The sequence below is a fragment of the Drosophila obscura genome, unplaced genomic scaffold (assembly GCF_018151105.1).
Source record: "Drosophila obscura isolate BZ-5 IFL unplaced genomic scaffold, ASM1815110v1 contig_18, whole genome shotgun sequence".
Classification (NCBI taxonomy): domain Eukaryota; kingdom Metazoa; phylum Arthropoda; class Insecta; order Diptera; family Drosophilidae; genus Drosophila; species Drosophila obscura.
In genome coordinates this window covers 141,644-165,279 of record NW_024542767.1, presented here as the reverse complement: position 1 = coordinate 165,279, position 23,636 = coordinate 141,644, and the positions used below count along the sequence as shown (strand labels likewise).

The 23,636-nt window shown below is 49.3% G+C and overlaps 2 protein-coding genes across 2 annotated transcripts; both read left to right on the top strand.

The window, feature by feature from the left end:
- Positions 1-3,181: 3,181 nt before the first annotated feature.
- On the top strand, positions 3,182-20,403 carry LOC111075038 (hormone receptor 4). The gene is made up of 6 exons (XM_022368102.2): positions 3,182-3,363; positions 14,546-17,537; positions 17,611-17,759; positions 18,524-19,981; positions 20,060-20,181; positions 20,264-20,403. The coding sequence occupies exons 1-6, from the start codon at positions 3,339-3,341 to the stop codon at positions 20,342-20,344; spliced, it is 4,827 nt and encodes a 1,608-aa protein (XP_022223794.2). The 5' UTR covers positions 3,182-3,338; the 3' UTR covers positions 20,345-20,403.
- Positions 20,380-21,883, top strand: LOC111075051 (ras-interacting protein RIP3-like; the record flags this gene model as incomplete). The annotated part of the gene is made up of 2 exons (XM_022368126.2): positions 20,380-21,436; positions 21,501-21,883. Coding segments are annotated over 2 exons (1,440 nt in total), but the record flags the coding sequence as incomplete, so codon positions are not given.
- Positions 21,884-23,636: the final 1,753 nt, after the last annotated feature.

The window sequence follows — 23,636 nt, the reverse complement described above, 5'->3', positions numbered from 1 at the left end:
TGAAATATGGCTGTGTATGGGTGACCCAGAAACATAATGCCAGTAAAAAAAAACAGAAACAAACAACAAAACTAGCAACAACAACAACAACAAGAGATTGTCAGCATTTTGCACTTTTCCGGACAGACCTCTCCCATACTTCCACTCCCTTGCCTCTGTCTCACCCTCTGTTACTGTTTCTTTCTCTCTTTCTTCTCGCATTCTCGCTTCTCTTTTTTTTTTTTTGGCTTCTCATGAACTTCTCTGCTGTCTGCCCTTTTTTTTTTGTTCACTTGACATTCGATTCGACAATCGACAATATGTGTTTGGCCACATAATAAAACAGAACAGAAATAAATAAATAAAAAAAGTACACATAAAATATAATATTAAAAACAAAAAACAAAAAAACACAAAAACAAATAAACAATAATTTTTGGCCCCAATAATTTGCGCTTTTAGTTGTTTTATTTTTTTGTTTTGTTATTTGTTATTTTTGCTCTTTCTACACAAATTCTACCAAATGCAACGACAACAAGAAAATAACCGCTCTACAGGCCCTAGCCTTGTCTCTGTCTTCCTCTATTCGCATCTCTCGCTCGCTCTCTGTCTCTCTCTCTCTCTCCAACTCCCACTCTTACGTCTGTTGCAATGGTGGCGTATACGTAATCTTGTTGTTTGCTTCAACGCTCAGCCTGCAGTTGGGGTTTTATGCAAATGGCGTTCAAGGATTTTTGTGTGAAAGTTGTTGAACCTCATGACTGGCAATTAGAGTATAACTTGTATCTACACACACACAAACACACGTATGAATAACATATACACACATACACATATGTACATGCAGTTGGAGCTGCAACTTAAAATCTACGCAAAGGCATGGCATATCTATCGCTGCATCTACAATTATAAATCGAATGGCCAGATAGCAATTAAAGGAATCCCCCAAAAAGGGGCATCTGCTTCTTTCTCTGCCTAAACCATAGATGATTTTGCTGCATATTTTAAAAGAATTTCAGCTTAAGACCCATTTGCATGGTGCAACATAGAACTTTGATATATTTGTATTTGACCATCAATAATTTTTAGTTTTTAATTGCTTCCTTGGCCTTGGCCTGGCCAGATGCCTAAACTTGTCAGTGGGTTACGTTTTAGCAACAATTATTGAATGAATTTCGATTTGTACGCGATGGAACAATACGTATACGCAATTTGAGTTGAGGTTTCGAACTGGAAACAATTAATTCCCGATCAGTCAGACATTTTATTAATGCAAATATATGCAAATATCAATATTGCATTTCTGGGCATTGTTGCTGGGCCCTGCATTTAATTGTTATTAAGCCACAGGTGATGCTCTCATAAATCTTTTGGCCAGTCTCTCAATGGGTCCCTGTTTTTGGTGTCATGAGAAACAAATGTGTCCGTTCGCCTATGGGAAATTTTTACAGGGACTGGAACAGGGACAGGGAACAGGGATCGGCTGATGGCCTTTCTTTCTAGCTTACTCCGCTGATGGCCATATGGTAACCATAACAACTAGAGCCGGGCACCTAACCACCTAACTGCTAGCTCTACACCACCCCCACCACCCCTCTCGCACACACTTGAAGGGTGTGGGGGGGGGGAACGCACCTGAGCTGTGGAGGCGAGGAGTCGATTCCTGAAAAACATACAAAATGCACGAAAAGTGCACGCAATGCGCGAATGCCAACCAAATAAACAAACAAACAAAAGTGCATGTACATATGTATGTATGTGCTATGTATGTATGTACATGCACTCGTATTGTGTGCATGCTTCTCCTCTATATACTTGTTCCAATATCAGCCAAGGATATTCGGCTGCACTTAGTCCACATGACCTTCTAAAGTTGGTTGACTCGGTGGCTGCATGCGTCTGCAACACCCACCCTCCGCCCCGCACCACCGCACCGCACCACCCACAAACACCAAACCCCAACCCCTGTGCTTTTTTTTTGCGCTCTTTTTGTTTTTGTTTTTGGGGGGCGCGTGAAAGGCGGGCGGCATATTTTTTGATTAAGCAACTGCCACTGCAAAAACAACAACAACAAGAAATTCCAAGGCAAGGCAGGGCGCGGGCGAGGGGTAGCCTATGATGCAAGCAAACCCACAGAGAGAGAGAGATAGAGAGAGAGAGAGCTTAGAGCGTTTGAGAGAGTGCAGCTGGTGGGAGAGAGAGAGAGAGCGTTGCCGTTGCAGCGCTGCTATTGCCATGTGCACTTGATGCCAGTTAGAAGTCCCCCCAACCCCCACACCCAACCGACAAGAGCAGCGCAGTTGCTGCACCAACAGTGGCAGGCAGGCAGGCAGGCAGCAACAACAAATGGCAGTAAGGAAAACCCACATAGACGTTGTGCAGCGACTGACTTCGTTTTCGATTTCTGTTTCTTTTGCTTTTGCTTTTGCTTCTTCTGCTGCTGCTGGTATCTCTCTTTGGGTCTCTCTGGGTCGCTCTCCGGGTTCTCTCTCTCTCTCTCTCTGCCCTGTGTGTGGTGTGTGTTCGCTGGGTGCTGCTTTGACAATTTTGCTTTGCGGCTGTTTTGGTGGCTGCCAGTTGCACATTTCCGTTATATCCGCCAGACCGCCGTGCAAGAAGCAGCCGCCAGGCCACAGCAGCAGCCAAAGCAGCAGCAGCGAGCGAGCGAACGCGACCAGAACTTGCCATAAATGAAAAGTGCACCACGCTGCGTATGAGTAACGAACCGTTCGAAGGGAAGCCCACGACAATTGTTAAGAACCAAAAAATTATATGTAATAAAAAAAAACAAACAAAAAAACAAAAAAAATAACAAAAACTAAAGATACCAAAGAGAGGGCGCTGACAAACAGAGACGGGGTAACGGAACGGAGCACAAGTGCAGCGCTGTCCGCTGTCTGGTCTGCTGTCCGCTGCCAACGCTGGCCGTGCCTCTGCCTCTGCCTGAGCTTTGTTTTGGCCCCAGCCTCGGCTCCGACTTCAGTTCGAATTGTGGCTCGAAGGCGCAGCCCCCGCGCGGCACTTTAAAGCATCAACAAAAAAATAAAATAAAATTACAAATTGGCAAAATACGCGGAACAAACTACGGAAACAAATACGGACAGGAGAGAGTCCCAAGGCGGCATGCATTTTTTTCCAGTGTTCTTTAAAGAGAGTGTGCGTGAAGAGATCCAGATCCAGATCCTGAGGCAGATCCAGATCCAGGTACAGATCGAGTAAAGTAAAGTGCCAAGTGAAGAAGCAACGGCATCCCAGAATCGCGCGCAACCCAAAGCACAGAACTCCCCCCCAATCCCCACCAACACCCCCCCAAAGGAGCAGCTAACCAAACGACGTCACGCCAGACTCCAGCTGCAGCAATGCCTGGCCCGGCACTGTGGTCCGGTGAGTACTCAAAACGTACCCAAACGCGCTCTCTCAGCGATCTCTCTCAGAGAGAAAGACAGTGAGAGAGAGAGAGGGAGAGTGGGAGTAGAGATACAGAGAGAGAGAGAGAGAGAGCGCCACGATCGCTCTCTGTGGCCAGCCAAACTGCAAGTTGCATACACGTACCCGTGCGAGTACATTTCCGCATGCCATCTCTCTCTGGCTCTCGCTTTGCGCTGCGATCAGAATCCTAGGCACCCCCCCGCTTCCTCCTCAGCCTGCCGCCAACCAAAACGTGCAACTTTCACTTTGGCACCAAGCAACAGCGCGAGAGAGCGAGAGCGGGAGAGAGTGCAAGAGAGGGAGTGGAAGAGACAAACTTTGAGCCAAAGGCTTCCTGACATTACAGCAACTTACAGCAACAACATTTTGCGGGGCAACCCCAAAGCCAAGCCAAGCCAAGCCAAGCCTCTGCTGCGGCTCAGCTACGGCGATGGCAATGGCAACGGCGACGGCGACGTCTTGATTGCTGCTGCTGCTGCTGCGACTGCTCTTGTTGTTGTTGTTGTTGCTCATTATAAAGTCGTAAGCCATTTACGTTATGCATTGCGTATGTGTGTGTGTGTGTATGCTATGTGTGTGTGTGTGTGGCAAAATGTCAGTGAGCAATAAGGAAATGAAATGTGCGCCAAACAATTATTGCTGTATGTTTTTACTGTTGTTGTTGCTGCTGTTGCTGTTGTTGTTGCTGTTGTTGCTGTTGTTGCTGCTGTTGTTGCTGTTGCTGCCAGCAGCAGAGCATTTGCAATGTGATTTGAAATCGAAAGTGCTTTCGGACAATGGTCAACGAACGAATTGAAAGCAACAAAATCGACAAGCAAACAGCAACGGCACCAACAGCAGCAACAGCAGGAAAGGTGAGCTCGAAACTTTCGTTGGGCCGAAGCTCTTGATACAATCACCAGCCAGAAAGAACCAATTGCCATTTAGCGCCAGAATGATATGGTATCGTATCGTATCATGTATGTGCATACATGTGTAGCAGTGGATTGAATGCTTCTCAGGGCATAATCGACACTCAACGGGACCCTCTAGGACCCTGTAACCATCAATTTGTGGTCCCTACTTGCCCTAGTCGCCTTCCTTTTTTTCATTTGAAATAAAAACTTATAGCTGTTTGGTTTTTTTGGTTATTATTTTGTATATTTTTTGGTTGTTAATTTTCGGTGGCTATTATATTTTATACTCATTATTTGGAATTTCTGTTAGCATTTGCATCGGCAGCCCCCTTGAATCCTAAGGGCCTAAGGGCTAATCCGGCCCTGATCCTTCCCGTATGATTATGCCTCGCATCTTATCCTTTATCTCTGGCAGTGAAATTAAATGTAAATGTAAACTGTTCTCTACCATCCCTACCTACAATGGGAGAAATATATTATTATTATTCTTTTTTTTTAATATATTTGTTTATTTATTGCAACTCCACTTGTAAGTAGGGGACAGAACAATAAGTAGTCAGATTTTATTCTCATTTATTTCACTTCAATTAGTTGGTTCATTTGTATTAATGCTAAACGGAGCCATAAGAAAGTCTGTCGCTGGGCTGGCTGATCGTTCCTCGGAGGACTCACAGATCTTGCAGGGATATTTTGGGTTGAAATGAATATGGCAATGGGAACTACGAACATGTGATATGGTTTCCAACAATTCTAGTTGTTTTATTTGGTATCCCATAATCCCACCAAGGGAAAGGGAATCGTTGAAGGAGAGGCAGCCCCCGCTGCCCAGCTGTGGTGCAGTGTATATTTTCTTGGAGGTGGAGCAGAAGAAGATGCCAATTTCTTTTGGCGTATTTGGCATTTCGTGGCATTCCATGACATTGGCGATTGTCTCCACTGTCGACTGTCCCCACTGTCCACTGTTCGCTCCACTTGCCATGGTCCGCGTTGCGCAATCGCCTTGCCATTGCCCATTGTTAACATTATCGTTGCAATTGTTGCTCCTAATTCAAATTAACTTTTACTTCTGTAAACCAACCAACCCCCCAACCAGCCACCCAACCACACCACCCACCCACTCACACACCGTTACACCCTTACAGCCTGCTTTAGGGACTGTCTTTGCGGCCTGATCATAGAACTTTCGATCTAAACTCCCTTTTCGGGGGCCGATTAAAATAGAGAATGAGAGAGAGAGAGAGTGAGAGTGAGAGAGAAAGAGAGCACACAGAGAGAGAGAAAGAGAGAGAGAGAGAGCACAGAGAGAGAGAGAGAGAGTGTGCAGAGTAGGAAGCAACAATCTACATATATACTGCAGCACTCTCTCCCTCTCGCCAAAGCTCCTGCTGCTCCCAAACCCTCCCTGCCTCCCTCCTCCCTCCCTCTCTCCCACCAACCATTCGGCAATCTCTCCTTCTTCCTAGCAGCCGCCTGCCTGCGCTCCTGCCCCTGTCCCTGCCCCTGTCATCATCCAAAGCGAGTGCAATGGCAGCATGTGGCACAGTTTTGACACAAGGCTGTTGCCAGGGGTGGTGGGGTGTGGGGGTGGGGGTGGGTTGGTGAGCATATGCAATGTGCAATGGGAAAAAGAAGCTTTTTAGGGGGGAGGGGTGGGCAGCAAGAAGCTTTCAGCGAGTGCGCTTCCTCCTTGCCGCCCTGCCGCCCCGCTCCAACATTCCCCAACTCGGTTTAGCCGGTCAACGTCCACACAGACACCACACACATACACATACATACATACGGTACCTATGCACATACATATGTGTGTGTGTGTGTGTGTTGTGTATGTTCAGTCTCTGCCTCTGCTCAAATTCTAATTTGAATGCAATACTTAGATATGTAAGTGGTGCACAATGCAACGGTTGGGGGGTGGTGGTGGGGGGGCTGCGATAGAATTTCTCTGTTCTATGTTGCCACATTTCGCCCGTTTGCCGTTGCAATGAACTCCAGCGTATAGGTGTGGGGGAGGGGCAGGGAGCAGGCGGAGTGTTGGCAGGCAAACAAACATGCAACTGTTAGAGCCCCCAAGCGGGCGGGCGAGAGAGAGAGAGACAAAGAGAGTGAGTGAGAGAGAGAGAGTGCTGGTGCTGCTGCTTCCTGCTGCCTGCCCGAAATCATAACTATGACGTCGACGTCGTGTTCGGCCAAGTATGTTCGTTCGTGTATGCTCTCGTGCCTGCCTATGCCACTGCCACTGCCTCTATCTCTGCCTCTGCCTTTGCCTATTTCTATGTGTGTGTGTGTGTGTTGGTGTTGGTGTTGACGTGCGCTTGCTTTTGTTGTATTTGCTGTGTGCTTTTTTTTTCTTTTTTACTTTTTGTCTATTGGTTTTCATTTTCGTTTGCAGTCAGCGTCGCTGCTCTGCGCTGAGCGCCAACTGCGCTGTCCCTGGCCTATGTCTATGTCTCTATGACTCTGCCTCTGCTCTCTGTCACTGGCTCTGGCTCTGTCGCGCTTCTAATGTCTGGCCTGGGCTGCGCGCCGATCGCTGGCAGCAACTCTTCGGTCGAAATTATTTTGATGGAGCTTGGGGAGTACCCCGAGAGAAAGGGAGAGAAAGAGACAGAGACAGATAGAGAGAGAGAGATAGGGATAGAGAGTGAGTGGGGAGAGAGTGTGTGGTGTGGTGTGGGGAGTGAGTGTGGCGGCAGGCGTCTACGCCTGCGCTGGCATAGCTTGGCGCTGTTGCTGTTGCTGCTGTTGCTGTGTTGCTGAAGCAGCGACGACGACGACGACCGCGACAGTGGCAGTGGCAGCGCTTTTGTGGCTGCTGCTTTCTTTCGCTCGCTTACTCCTTTCATTTCACTTTATTTCGTTCGCATGCACGCACGTTGGCCGCGGAGAGCAACATCCCAGAGCAACATTAACAACAACAACAACAACAATAAAAACAACAACAACAACAGCAGCACAGCAACGGGCTGTCGCTGGTCGCTGTCGTCGCCACACGGAAGAGATTGCAAGCTTCGACTCAGAGCTTCGACTCCGACTCCAAAAATTCAAATCCAAATCCAAATCCGACTCCGGGTCGGACTTGGACGGGTGGCGTTCCGTGTTTAAGTTTTTGCGGATTGCGTTGCCCGGTTGCAGCGCCTAACGGTTTAACGGTTTAACGGACAACATGTGCATCTGATCTGATCTCCACAAAAGTTACGGGCTACGGGCTACCCGGTTACGGTTAACGGTTAACGGTTTCGAGATCCCCCGGAACAAGAACGTTTTGTTATTATTTTTTTTTCTGTTTCTCTTGCGAAATGCATAAATGGATATATGAATATTTTTTGTTTGTTTGTTGGAAATTCTGAAAACTGAAATTCGAGAGTTTTACTCGTATGTAAAGTATATAGAGGCAAGAGTTGAGCCAAGAGTGGTATGTGCCATTAGTCTGACCCACACGACCCCACGACCCCACGATCCATGACCCAAAGAAGACCCACACCCCCGTCCCAACACACACACACACACACTCATGTACACACACACACACACATATCCCATATCCAGTCTCATTTCTCAAGGATAAAAACGGAAGTGCAAACCATTTCAAGCGGATCTGCTCCACCGATCCACGCCCGCCCATTCGATCCATTCTATTCCATTCCGTTCTGTTCCCATAACTATCGATATCGATAACGATAACGATATCGTTACTCTTGTGATTTGTATGTTTTTTTTTTTTGAGTGATTTCTGTTTCTTGTTGGCAATGGACGCAGACGACGAAGAAACGGGATGAGAGAACTAAACAGAACAGCAATGCAGCCACACAGCCATATCCCATAACCATTTTGATTTATCTGTGTGTTGTTTTTGATTCAACAATTAACGAAGAACAACGAGAGGACAGTGGGCAGAGGCCAGAGGCCAGAGGGCAGAAGGAGCTGCCAATAAAAATAAACATTTCCCTCCCTGCTGCTGTGATCCAAAAAAAAAAAAAAATTAAATAAAAAAAAAAAAAAATAGTTTAAGATACGAAAAAAACGGATATCGGGCAAGGAATAACGTACAACGGATAAAGGATTGGCAGGATGAGCAGCCGGAAGCAGCACGGATGCCAGCATGGCCAGAGCAATCGCAACGGTTAACCGACATCCAGAAGCCCAAGATCTAACCCAAGATCTAACAGCACCACCCCCCAAATGAGCGCCAGCAACCAGCCACTGATCCTCGAGCCGCAGGCCAGTGGGCCGGCACCAACTGTTGCTGCTGCTGCTTCCACCGTCGCTGCCACAGAGGACTGTGAGGCACCAGCATCAGCAGCAGCAGCAGCAGAGACGGCAGTCAGCGCAGCCGCAGCTGCAGATGCACTCGACTCGTGCCTCTGCCTGGCTGGCAGTGGCAGTGGAAACGCTGAGGTTCGGCTCAATGGTCGCGAGGATCCGAGGAGCCTGGTCAATGGCAGTCGACATGCCCGACACAATCACAGCAACAGCAACAGCAACAACAACCACAGCAGCAAGAGCAACAGCAGCAGCAAAAACAACAACCACAACAGCAACAGCAGCAGCAGCGGAGGCGGCGGTGACAGCGATGGAAGCAGCGACAACAACGACATCGATGAGCCATCCGTCAAGGACGTGCTGCTGGAGCACAACAAGCTGATTATTATCAAGACGCCGCTGACCAAGACGCTGCTAAAGAAGTGCACCATCAGCAGTAGCAACAGCAACGGCACACTGCCCCATGCCACACTCAATAACAGCAACAGCAATAGCAACAGCAACAACAATAATAATAATAACAGCAGCAGCAACAGTGCCCACAGTAACAGTAACAGTAACATTAACAGCAACAGCAACAGCGCTGTTAGCGGCAGCGCCGTCGACTTGGCAGACGCCAGCGATGATTCCGGTTTGCAAGGCGGAAATAGCAATGAACAAGAAGCGTTTCCGAATGATCACCATCACCATCATTACCACCACCACCATCATCACTACCATCATCATGGCGAGGGCGGCGACAAGGGCAGCGATAAAGCTGCAGCCTCCGGTTCTGGTTCTTGTTCTCGTTCTGGTTCTGGTTCGGCATCTCCAACTCCGGCGGAGCTGTCGTTGGTCAAAACCGAGCAGCAGCAGCAGCCGGAAAATGACTTTACAACAGCAACAACTATTTCAGCAACAGCAACAACAGCAACATTAGCAACAACAACAGCAGCAGTAACAGGAGCAGCAACAGCAGCAGCAGCAGCAGCAACAGCAACACCAACCGCTGTGACCGCAGCAACAACATCAACAATTTTGGGACTGAATGCGTGCCATCCGAGCAAGTGCAACAAGTGCAATTCCCACAATAACAATAGCAACAGCAACAACAATAATAATACAATAAGCAGCAACAACAACAACAACAACAGCAGCAACAATAACAATAATAACAGCAGCAACAACAGCAACCAACAACAACAACAATAATAATAATAATACATTACAACAATTACAATAATTATTATAAGAAAAAGTCTCGTATGCCGCCCATTTGCCGTTAGTATTGTTTTTCCATATATCGTATATTCTTTCTGCGTATCATCAACCCACCACCCCCAACCAAACTGCGCCCCCCCCCCCTATCATAAAGCGTATGGTGATCTGATTCTATTTGAAACCCCAACCACCACTCAACCACCCTCTCACTCGCCCACCCCCCACAGCCACAATCACAGCCCCTCAAGCACAGCCACTCACTCACATAATTCCCTCTACCCTCTACCCCAAAAAATTCTAGTCAAACAAATCAAAAAGCAAAAAAAAAAACGCAAAAAGCAACAAAACAAAAACCTAAACCAAAATTAAACTCCAAAATTCCAAAATCCAAAAGTGAAAACAAATGTGAACAAATTCGAAAATATCCGACAATTGGCAAGTCATCCAACTACAACCCCAACAATACACACCCCCGCACCACCACTAATCCACCATCCTGTGTTGGAAATGCATTTGGCTTGGAGCCTGCCCTGCCCTGCCCCAAGGTAGCAGTGGCAGTTGGCAGTTGGCAGTCTTGGCAGATGCTTCCTCAACCTGAAGTCACAATAATACCAAACAAAAACAAAAACAAAGATACCAAAACACACAGACACCCAAACACATACATACAAAAACAAGCAAAAGCAACACACAAATGCAAAAAAAGAAAAGAAACAGCAACAAGCTAAAAGCAAACCCAATCGGCAAAGAAGAGAATTTTTTGTTTTTATCCAAATTTGAGAAATTGGCAAAGACAAGAACAAAACAAATTACAATGACATCCATAGGTAATTTTGTGACTACAATATATCCCCTCCCCCCAAAACCAAAACCAAACTAACCCTAGACATGCCCACACCCCAGACCTAGACCTAGACCCAGACCCAGACCCAGACCCACCCCACTGCTGAGAGTTTCCAGAGAAATGGAAAATGGGGGAAAATAATTAATAATATAATTAATAATAATTAATTAAAACTTGAAATGGAATGGAAGCTTTCCAATATGCAATATAACTCCCCCAGTTTCAGTCTCTCTCTCTCTGGGCTCTCTTGCTGCTTCCAGCAGCCGATCTAAGCCCGCTTTTCCACAACTAAATATATCTACATAAATACATATGTACATACATACATATGTACAGATTGATATACATGTGTACATAACTAATAACTAAGCAACAACAAATATGTCTGGAATACTTAATGTGTAATATATATATAAAAAAAATATTAATGCAACACTCCAATTGAAAGCCCGCCGAAACCACCCGCCCCTGCAACATTTTTAACCCAAACTTATCGCTAGAATTAACAAGGAATAATCCCCTCTGGCTCCCTTCTGGCTAGGGCACAATCGGGGGAGAGAATTTGCCCAAGAAATTTCCCATAATGCAACGAAAAAAAATCATTCGAATTATGGATTAAAAGTAATTCACTTTCTTTTTACAAATGTAATTGAAACTGTTGATCCCAAGTGATGCCAGAGACCAGAACCGAATATTTATCAATATATGTATTTATTCTACACCTGTCTGCCCCATGCAGGACTGCAGTTTCTGTTGATCTTCAGCTGGAGCGGACAGGTGCACAAAAAAAAAAGAGATAGCACGGGACAATATCCATATATGTACATATACATATACATATGTATATCTGTATATCTCCCCCCATATACAGACACAATAATACACAGACGATATTCGTTGGCTCCACGCGCCCACACTGGCACACAGAGAAACACCGACGACCAAAGATATACACAGAAGAGAGGCACGCATGGTTTTATTGTTTAGAATAATCTTGCGCTTGATAATGAAAATAGGTCAAATTTTAAAAATACACACACAAACGACATTGTAGTCGTCGTTCCCCCAGTCGTCGACATCGTCGACGTTGTCGTCGTCGTCGTCGGCCAGGCAGAGAACGAGAGAGAGAGCGAACGAGAGCGAACTTTTGCCGAGTGCCGATAGATAGCCGATCGTGTGTTGTGTGTTGGGTGGCGGGGTGGTAGGGGCGGGAGGGGCAGCATTTGGAGCCAGCCGAAGTTCTGAGTGTGCGTGAAGAAATCGCCATTAGATAGATACACGCGCAATGCGCACACAGGCACGCAGGCTGGCAGGCAGGCAGGCACGCACCCAAACGGCTGCCAGAGACACAGATGGAAATGTCGTTGCTGGGCGAACGCAGCAGCAAGTGACCGAAGCGAACCGAACCGAACCAAACCGAACGAAACAAGCGGGCAGAGTGTCGGAGAGTCAGAGAATGGGAGAGAGAGTGTGTGCTGCAGGGAGATAGAATTTCAGAACAATCGAAAGCTCAGCCACTACAAGTGCCTGCACCACCCACTGCCAGCTCCCACTGCCAGCTCCCACTCCAGCTCCTAATGCAGCTCGGACTCCGACTCTGACTCGTATTTGGGGTCTGCCCCTGGCCACAAATTGTAATCCCTGAAAGCAAACGTAGAGCCATGAACCCCTGATATGGGTTGGGTGTAAACTGTAAATTGGATCTCAGATCAGATCAAATGCTGATCAAATGCGATCAGGCGAATCTCTCAGATAAAATTTGTGCGGCGTATCGGAATGTTGGCCCAACCAGTTCTGGCATTTGTCAGCTTCAAGCTGTGTCTGATCCGTCACCTGCTGCTGCCTGATCATCATCTGTTTCGCTTTTATTTTGCTCCGTGGAAGGGAAGTAAATGCAAATTTATGTTATTTGTTTCTATTCCATCGGCAGCACACACAGAAACCGCAGAAACTTCCGCAACAAATACAAATGAAATGCAAACTTATGCATATGCATATGGTACATATGATCTCTGCATTAAAGATTCCCAGCCATGTGGATATGGTAGCAACGATGATGAGGTTAAATTCCACTGCTTGGCAGCCTTTTTGTCAGGGCGAATTACAAGAATCAGAAAAAAAGGAAAAACCATAAAATTTTAGGAACTTCTACGAGTAGGTGTGATTTTTGCTAGACTCGTATAAATTTCTATCCGTAAATGGCCTTGAATTGTTTGCCCGTTCCTGGTTTTACATTTTTTGCTAGAAGAGCGCATCCTTTGGGCTTAGAACTCCAGCCAGTCCTTGCTTAGCTCTACAGTCTGCAAATAAAAGCGTATGGAAATATATATAATTTAAATCCAAATCTAAATCAGTGGAATTTCATCGTACAAAATGACGAATTCGATTGAATAATATTCATACCAGATATAACTCAGGGAACAGCTTACACAGGGGCGCAGCTTGTCACCACTGCAGTATGCTTATTGCTAAACAAAAAATATAATTTAATATAATTAATTTATGGTGCATATATTTTTATATACCTACATATTTTTAAAGAACTTTAAAAGTTAGCTGAGGCATTTAAAATGCCAATATTTTTACTGTGCAAGTCTCCAGCTTAATCTGGTCGAGATGTCTTAAATTCTGTATAAGAAATTCCAAACACCATTTCAACAATTGAGGACATTATAAAAATATTTTCGAAGCGTCAGTCAATCGAAGGAAGAAATTGAAAGAGCTGCATACGAGCATTAGAGATTTAAAAAAAAAGTGTAATAGTTGTTGCCATGGACAAACTAAGCAAGGAAGATAATTACTTCTGCAGCTGTTTTAGTATAGAAACAATAATAAACACAATAATAGAAATCACTGAGGTTGCAAACAGATTTTCGATTCAGATAAATTCCTGGTTTACGCTCTTGGGTTCAAAGACTTAAATTGCTTTATGTGAATGGAACTGCAGCCAGAGTTCTTGTTAATGTTTTAATTGCAATTTGTTAGCTCCAATTTGGAAGCATTATTTAAATAGTTTCAACTTTCGACTTTTAAGATGCATAATTATCCAGTATCCGTATCAGTATTGCTACAATGTTGATTGAGCTAAACGTAGAACTAGAGTAGTTGTAGGAGAGTTTTAATTTCACAGTTTGATATGAGATCTTTCCATGGCTTAGTTATTCCATGAACTTCTTTTAGCAGTTTATAAAGTAAATTTTTGTGTGGCATCATTAATATTTAATTGATAAATATAATAATATATCAAGTCATTATTGGGGAAAATTTAAACAACAAAAAAAAAGATTAAGAGAAAAGATTAAAAAGAAGATTTAAAAAAGTTTCAAATGATTTTAAAACTAATCACAAGATAATATCTAGAGTTACTAGACACACAATATAGTAATTAATATTTGTACATATTAATGTATGTATCTATGTGCAATATAGTTGGATTGTAGGGAGTATCGTCTGTTTGTATGTTTGGTGGCAAGTGGCCATTCAATTGGTAACTTTGTATGGGCTCAAAGGAACTCTTGGAGTTTACCTAAAATTTAATTATTATTTTATGATTTTTAAACTTTAGCTCATGATGAGTACGGTCCCTGTCGAGTCTTTAGACTTGCTTAGACAGAAATAGAGCGGCAGAGAGCCAGATAGATGGGATGGGGGAATTTTGTTTGTTTTTTCGACTTGTTTATCTTTAATTAATTTAAACTTAAAGTCGTTAATGTTAATGCTAATGTTTATGCTAATGATACGTATCGATCCACTCTGAAAGGATTCCCACAGGAATCTTCTAGCCCTAAGCCTCTAGCCTCTAGCCTGTAAGCCTGTGCTGTCTGGTATCCCCCTGAGGGGCTGGCCAGTACACCGCAGAACCGACCGATCTCAGCTTGAGTCCCGCCACTAATTTCGTGTCTTCTGTTTCTTTTCTTCAACTGCCCACCGAATCGAACAGGAATTATGACACTGAGCCGTGGCCCGTACAGCGAGCTCGATAAAATGAGCCTTTTTCAAGACCTCAAACTCAAACGCCGGAAAATCGATTCGAGATGCAGCAGTGACGGAGAGTCCATTGCGGACACATCGACCTCGTCGCCGGACCTCCTGGCGCCGATGTCACCGAAGCTCTGCGACAGCGGCTCAGCCGGCGCGCTGCCCCTAGCCCTGCCACTGCCACTGCCGCTGCCGCTGCCGCTGCCACTGAGCCTGCCGCTGCCCATGGCACTGCCCCTGCCCCTGCCACTGACCACATCGGCCACGGCCGCATCGGTGGCGGTGTCCGTGTCCCTGGCGGCGGTGGCGTCAGCGGGAACGGTAATGGGATCTGGAGGCGGAGGCGGTGGTGGAGGCGGAGCAACAGCGGCATCATCGGCAGCTGCATCCGTGTCCACGTCCATATCAGCGGTGGCTTCCTCCTCCACATCATCGCTGTCGTCGACATCCTCCGCCTCCTCCACATCTTCGTCATCCTCGCTGTCTACCACCTGTCCCAGCAGCAGCAGCAGCAGCGGCACCATCACCATCACATCCAAGGCCGGCCAGGTGGCCGGCTCCGGAGCAAGTATCAAAAAGGAGCACTCAGAGATTCACTCCTCGAGCGGCGCGGTAACGACGGCGGCCGCCTCCTCGGCGATGTCACCGCCGCCCACGGAGCATCAGGTGCGATCCAGCAGTCCGCCCTCGTCGGAGGTGGCTGGCACCACGGCATCAGGAGCTGCCGGCGGCGGCGGAGGAGGAGGTGGGGCTGGGACGCGGGCCACCCCAACGCCACCGCATAACAACGGGGGCGGAGCATCCAGTTCGAGCAATGGCGGCGGCAGCAGTCGCGCCTCACCCGACTCCCTGGAGGAGAAGCCCTCAACGACAACGGGCCAGCGGCCCCATCCCGGGCCCACCAACGGTCTGCTCTCGTCCTCCACCTCCACCACCACCTCCTCCGCCGCCTCCTCGTCGTCGTCGTCCTCGGCCAGCAGCAAGCAGAGCCCGGGCGAGGTCAATCTGAGCGTGATCCGATCCGTCAAGGAGGAGCGCCTGCTCACCGTCTCCACCAAGATGCTCGCCTTCCACCAGCAGCGGGAGCGTGAGCGGGAGCAGGAGAGCAAGGCGGCAGCAGCGGCAGCGGCCGGGCATGTGACGGTGCTGGTCACCCCGTCGCGCATCAAGTCGGAGCCACCACCCCCTGGCTCGCCCTCCTCCACCTCCAACACACAGCGAGAGCGGGAGAGGGAACGAGACAGGGATCGAGACAGAGAACGGGAGCGGGAGAGAGAGCGAGAGCGGGAGCGGGATAGGGATCGGGAATCCTCATCGTCAATCAGCTCCTCCCAGCAGCATTTGAGCCGGGCCAGTCCGCCCCTGGGCGTGGGTCAGCTCTCCCACGGACCGCTGAGCGGCAGCGGGGGGCACGGCCTGTCCACGACCATCGTCCAGACGCACCACCTGCACCAGCAACTGACACAGCCGCTGACCCTGCGGAAGAACAGCCCGCCAACGGAGCTGCAGCTGGGCCAGAGTCCGCAGCACCTGCTCAGCCAGTCCATGCAGCACCTCACCCAGCAGCAACAGCTCCACCTGCATCACCTACTCGGCCAGCAGCAACAGCAACAGCAGCAGCAGCAGCAATCGCCCCACCAGCAACAGCAGCAGCAGCATTCGCCCCACTCCCTGGTGCGGGTGAAGAAGGAACCGAATGCGGGAACACAGGGTCAGCGGCATCTCTCGCCGCACCATCAGCAGCAGTCGCCGCACATGCAACACCACCAGCAGCAGCAGCAACAGCAGCAGCACCACCACCAGCAGCAGCAACAGCAGCAACAGCAGCAAAGGGAGCCGCCACCGCAGGCGCTGGCACTGATGCATCCGGCGTCGCTCGCCCTGCGCCACCCCAACCGGGACGCGGCGATCCTCTTCCGGGTGAAGAGCGAGGTGCACCAGCAGGTGTCGGTTGGCCTGCCCCACCTCATGCAGTCCGCGGGCGGAGCAGCAGCGGCCGCTGCGGTGGCCGCCCAACGGATGGTCTGTTTCAGCAACGCGCGGATCAACGGCGTCAAGCCGGAGGTGATTGGCGGCCCCCTGGGCAATCTGCGTCCCGTTGGTGGCGGCGTGGGCGGAGTGGGTGGCAATGGGGGCTCCGTGCAGTGCCCGTCGCCGCACCCCTCGTCGTCCTCCTCCTCGTCGCAGCTATCCCCGCAGACGCCCTCGCAGACGCCGCCGCGCGGCACGCCCACCGTCATCATGGGCGAGAGCTGTGGCGTCCGCACCATGGTCTGGGGCTACGAGCCGCCACCGCCCTCCTCCGGCCCAGGCACGCCCCACTCCCATCCGCATCCCCATCCGCAGCAACAGCAGCAGCAGCAGCAACAGTCGCCCCACCAGCAACAGCAGCAGCAACAGCAGCAGCATCAGCAGCAACAGCAGCAACAGCAGCAACAGCAGCAGCAGAGCGGCGTGGTCAGTCAGGTGCACTGCCTCCAGGCGGCACTGCCGTCGCCTTCCGCTGGCTCCATCACACCCTCCCACTCATCCGGTGGCGGTGGATCGGGTAGCGGATCCCTCACTCCGTCGGGGTCGTCGAGTGCGGGGCCACAGAACAACGAAGAGGCAGCCCAGCTGCTTCTTTCCCTCGGTCAGAGCCGCATCCAGGACATGCGGTCGCGACCCCATCCCTTCCGCACCCCACACGCCCTCAATATGGAGCGGCTGTGGGCGGGCGATTACTCGCAACTGCCGCCCGGACAGCTGCAGGCGCTCAACCTCAGCGCCCAGCAGCAATGGGGCAGCTCCAACTCGTCCGGCGTGGGCGGTGGCGGTGCGGGCGGAGCCGGCGGGAGAGGCGGGGGCCTCGAGGCGCCGCACGAGCCCACGGACGAGGACGAACAGCCTCTGGTTTGCATGATCTGCGAGGACAAGGCCACCGGCCTGCACTACGGCATCATCACCTGCGAGGGGTAAGTGTGTCGGCATCAGCCCTATCCTTCCCAGAGACTAATCCCAGCCCCCTCCTCCCCCATTCATTCACAGCTGCAAGGGCTTCTTCAAGCGCACGGTGCAGAACCGACGCGTCTACACCTGCGTGGCGGACGGCACCTGCGAAATAACCAAAGCACAGCGCAACCGTTGTCAGTATTGTCGATTTAAGAAATGCATTGAGCAGGGCATGGTGCTGCAGGGTGAGTATTATGATAAGGATTATCGCCCCCAATCCCACCCAATCCCACACCCACTGCCACTCCCACTCCCCTGTGCTACAGGACTCAACAGGAGTCCATATGTCCAAGTCTCCAACAGTTTCAATCAGTAAGATATCAGTAAGATTTCTCGTTGAAGGCCCAAGTCAAGTTAAACGTTATGAGTGGCTGCTGTGGTCGCGACTCTACTTCTATACCCATACTCAGTCAGCATATGCAAACACATGTGAGCTGCTCCACTTTTAACAGAGATCTAATGTAGCCCTTGACTCTTCGAGTATGGGTATGAAAACCGCATCGAGAGCTTCTACTTCAGTATCTTCTACTCCTTCTTCCCATACCCTGATCATTTCCGATCTGTGTCCTTTGGACTGTTCGCAGCTTTCCTGGCATTTGATTCGGTGTAAAAATGTTCCATAGGCGAACGGACACATTCACTTGTCGATCGATTCGGGACGGGACTCATGTCTTGATGCTTGATCTAGCTTAGTGTTAGTCATTCAACAATGAATCATAAGGCAACATATTGGTAAGGGAATCTATGTTTGCTGTACATAAAGGAGTCGCATTGTATCTCGCAATCGATATCGCATATTCAGATATCGTGATTCCCAATAAATACTTACATCTGCCTGGACAAGTCCCACCCTAAAGTACACTTTGGAGGGAAATGAAAAGAAGAGTTTTCTCGGCCCACCTTTCGTTTGCTAATCTCCATCTGTTCTCTCTGTTCTTCTCTGTGGCAGCCGTTCGGGAGGATCGCATGCCAGGCGGACGCAACAGCGGCGCCGTCTACAACCTGTACAAGGTCAAATACAAGAAGCACAAGAAGACGAATCAGAAGCAGCAGCAGCAGCAGGCCGCCCAGCAGCAGCAACAACAACAGCAGCACCAGCAGCAGCAGCAGCAGATGCACTCGCCCATCCACCATCACCACCAGCACCAACACCAGCAGCAGCATCAGCATCACCAGCAGCACCACCACAACCAGCATCAGCAGCAGCTGCAGGCGCAGCTTTCGCCCCACCACCTGCTCTCGCCGCAGCAGCAACAGTTGGCAGCCGCCGTGGCAGCAGCGGCCCAGCATCAGCACCAGCAACAGCAGCAGCAACAACAACAGCAACAACAGCAACAGCAGCAGCAACAGCAACAGCAGCAACAGTCAAAGCTGATGGGCGGGGGCGTGGACATGAAGCCCATGTTCCTGGGGCCCGTGTTGAAATCGGAGTTGCTGCAAGCGCAGCCGATGCACAGCCCGGCCCAGCAACAGCAGCAGCAGCAGTCGTCGCCGCATCTGTCCCTCAGCTCGCCCCTGCAACAGGGTCAGCAGCAGCAGCAGGGACAGGGACAGGGGCAGGGTCAGCAGCACCATAACCACCATCAGCATCCGACTGGGGGCGGTGGAGGCGGAGGGGCACAGCCATCGTTGCCGCCGCACCTGATGAACGGCACCATACTGAAGACGGCCCTGACCAATCCCAGCGAGATAGTGCATCTGCGCCATCGACTGGACTCGGCGGTGAGCTCGTCCAAGGACAGACAAATCTCGTACGAGCACGCGCTGGCCATGATCCAGACGCTGATCGACTGCGATGCCATGGAGGATATCGCCACGCTGCCGCACTTCAGCGAGTTCCTCGAGGACAAGTCGGAGATCAGCGAGAAGCTGTGCAACATCGGCGACTCCATCGTGCACAAGCTGGTGTCGTGGACGAAGAAGCTGCCCTTCTACCTGGAGATACCCGTGGAGATACACACCAAGCTGCTGACCGACAAGTGGCACGAGATCCTCATCCTCACCACGGCCGCCTACCAGGCGCTGCATGGCAAGCGCTCCAACCAATCCGGAGCGGGATCAGCGGTCACGGTAGCGTCAGCCGGAGTCGGCGGTGGAGTCGGCAATGCCAACAATCATGGCAGTCGTCATGGATCGCCCGCCTCGACGCCGACGCCCACACAGACCTCGCCCGCCCAGCCCCTGCACAAGGACGATCCGGAATTTGTGAGCGAGGTAAACTCCCATCTGAGCACCCTGCAGACCTGCCTGACCACGCTGATGGGCCAGCCCATTGCCATGGAGCAGCTGAAGCTGGACGTCGGCCACATGGTGGACAAGATGACCCAAATCACAATCATGTTCCGGCGCATCAAGCTCAAGATGGAGGAGTACGTCTGCCTCAAGGTCTACATTCTGCTGAACAAAGGTACGTTTCGCATTCACATTCCCCCCATTTCCATTCCCGAATGGGTGTTCTCATGCCATTTGCTCTTGTCCTCCTCAGCAGAAGTGGAACTGGAGAGCATTCAGGAGCGGTATATCCAGGTGCTGCGCTCCTACCTCCAGAACTCGTCGCCCCAGAACCCACAGGCGCGGCTGAGCGAGCTGCTCTCCCACATACCAGAGGTAGGTCCAACTGCCAGCTCAAGCTCTCTCTCTCTCGCTCTCTCACTATCGATTCACTAATTCTTCCTTGTCTTCCCTGTAGATCCAGGCTGCCGCCAGCCTGCTGCTCGAGAGCAAAATGTTCTATGTGCCCTTCGTGCTCAACTCGGCGAGCATAAGGTAGCAGATGCTTGAGCACGGCCTGCTGCCCACCACCAACCACCTTCCAGCACCACACCAGCAACGGCAACGGCAACGGCACCATCTCCGACTTCACCCGGACCGCCCGGACTTCAGGCTGCAGTTACGGAAGCGGCGCAGGAGCGGCAGCAACAGCAGCAACAGGAGCAGTCAGCAGGAGCAGCGGCAGCGGCAGTGCGGCACAGAAGCCAAACGACTCAACAACTGCAAACTCAGCTGCGGGACCTGCCCAAGATTAAAATCGAAATCGGGGTTCCCAGGGAGCAGCAGCAGCAGCTGCAGACACAGTTGCAGGGCAGCAGGGCAACATCCACTTCCACCTCCACCTCGACGTCAACGTCCACGTCCATACTGAAGACTTCGCTGCTGAGTGGGGCAGCGGCCACATTGGCCACCCTCACGGCGGCTGCCGAGCAGATTGCACGATCATCGGCCACAGCCAACGACACTGCCATGGACTACTCGCACAGCAACAACAGCAACAACAGCAGCAGCAGCAGCGGCAACAGTTTAGAAGAGAACAAAAGACTTGAGCATCAACAACTGCAACAACAACCACAGCAGCAGCAGCAGCAGCAGCAGCAGCAGCAGCAGCAGCAACAGCAACAGCAACAACAACAACAATATACATCAATTCTACAAACGGCCTTAATGTCACATCGCCCTATACCAGCCACAACGTCTGCGGAAGCAGCAGCAACTGGAACTGCCACGAAGGTATCGACGGCATTGACCAAGAGCAAGACGATGCCCACGTCACCGACACCTGCCCACGTGCTGAAGACGGCGGTGACATTGGCCAATTTAAGTGAGATTGCCACCGCACGCCAGCAGAAGCAGCATTTGCTGGCGTTGCAACAGCAACAGAAACTGCCCAGAAGGATAATCAATTTTACAAGCAACACTGCCACAAAAGGATTGGGTTTGGGATTGGGAATGGGTATGGGTATGGGATTGGGAGCGGTAACGGGCATGGCAACGTCAATAGCCAAGCAATTGCCATCTGCAACAGCAGCAACAGCGACGTTGAGCGACAAGCTGGGTCACAGTCAGAGCCAAAGTCAGATGGCAAATGGTAAGCAGAAACAATTGTGAGCTTTGTGGTCCGTAACATTGTTGTTATCCAATACCGTTGCCAGAACGAACATCGGCGCGGATGCTCAACGGCCACTGTGGCAGCCTGCGCACGGGAACAGCAGCAAGTGTTGCTGTGGTAACATCAGCTATCCACACTGCCGATATGCACACACAGACCGATGATGAGCTGCCTTGCTCCATGGACAGTGCCATGCCACCCCAGATAACTCCTACAGCAACTGCCACACCATTATCATCATCATCATCAACAACAGCAGCAGCAGGCGCAGCAGCAGCAGCAGCATCGACTTCTTTATCATCTCGCGCAGCAATGCAGCAACAACAATGGACTGCCGTGTCGACGACGCCAGCAACAGGAATGATGATGACGACGACGACACAACAATCACAAGCAACATTAGCACCAACACCACCAACACCAACAAGAACCACAAGAACCACAACCCCAAGAACAACAACAACAACAGCAATCACACCAACACCACAAAACAATACCAATACCAACAGCAACAACAACAGCAACAAAAACAACAACAGCAACAAGAATTACAATAATTGTAATAATAATAGGAATGCCACTGCCACAGCCACAGCCACTGCCACTGCCACGCCCACACGTGGGCACCAGCGCACGCCCGCGACCTCAGCTTCTGTTACTGTAGTTGTGTTCAAAACAATGTTACCTGATGACTGAATTATTTTAGAATCGTACACGTAGAGCATGTTTTATTATGATTATGATTATGATTATGGATATGGATATATATGATTATGAATATTATTATGAATACGGTTACGATATGATATGATTACCACTTATGATTATGCTTATATGCTTATATGCCTACGATTATCATTAACTATTAGTTGTTAGCCTATTATGGATTCATATTCATTGATTATGGACTATTATTACCTACTACCTACTATTACTATAGCTTTTACAATACAATGACCATCATTACTATTGCTACATGCATAATGTAGAGAGACCCCCCTCACCCATACCCAATAATGTCTGTCTGTCTGTCTGTCGTATCGTGTATTTTGGTTGGTAGTCTGGTTTCTATGGAGCCAGCAGCCCGCCCCCGAACATCGATCGATCGATCGATCTATTGACTACCCTGTACTATATCCCGCATACATACATACAACAAATCATTGATCCTCACTCACAATGCACACAGCCACACAACCAAACACCCCACACAGAGCTAAAGTTCTAACCTAAAAGTGGAGTGTTCAAGAATTAATCATTTAATCATTTTTTTTTTTTTTTGATTGTTTGCCCAGCTCTGCGGGGAGGAGGAGACAGAGACAGAGAAGAAGAGAAGAATAAGAGAGGAGAATAGAGAGCATTGAGATTGGACGAAATGTGTTAACATCTATGAATACCGAGTACGAGAGTACGAGATGTATGTAGCGAGTATGTACTATGTAACGAGTATGTAATTGAATATTTAATGTTTATGTAGCCACAATGCCACACACAGCTATAGCCGAGCATTTAGGATGCGTGCATATGTCAGATAATAATATATATATTTTTTTTTTATCTATGTAAAGTCTAGAAATATATATGTATGTATTGTAAAATGGTGAAGCACCGACAGAAAACAGAAAACCGAAGAGAGCAAAGAGCAAAGAGAGAAACGAGAGAAACGAGAACGAAGAAAGTAGCGAGAGATGAGAAACCAACCACATAAAGTATAAATAGTAGAGTCCATGTAGCATAGTGTCTGTCCATCAATCCTTGTAAGGCCGTTGTAGTAGAGAAATTATCGATGAAGCTGCGAACAGCGCAAGAGCCGAGCTGGAGCCGTGCCGGGTGGGTGGGCTCTCCATAGGAGCGCAGTAGATCACACACAGTACCACACAGTACCGATTCGTTGACACACTGGGAGGAGTATAATATGTAATGTTGTTAGTACCCCCTCCCCACCACTCCCCACAGCCCCACTCCTCCCCACATGTTATATACATACATACTAGATATATACTAGATTACATACTATTATATATACTACTAGTATATGTACTATATATGTTTGGGGGTACATATGCTGCCACAGCAATTGCATCTTAGTTTGACCCACACATTTGCCCGATTATTTATCGTATTGTGTGTGCGTAATAGGGGGCGTGGGCAAGGAAAAGGGCGAGGGCGAGCGAGAAGG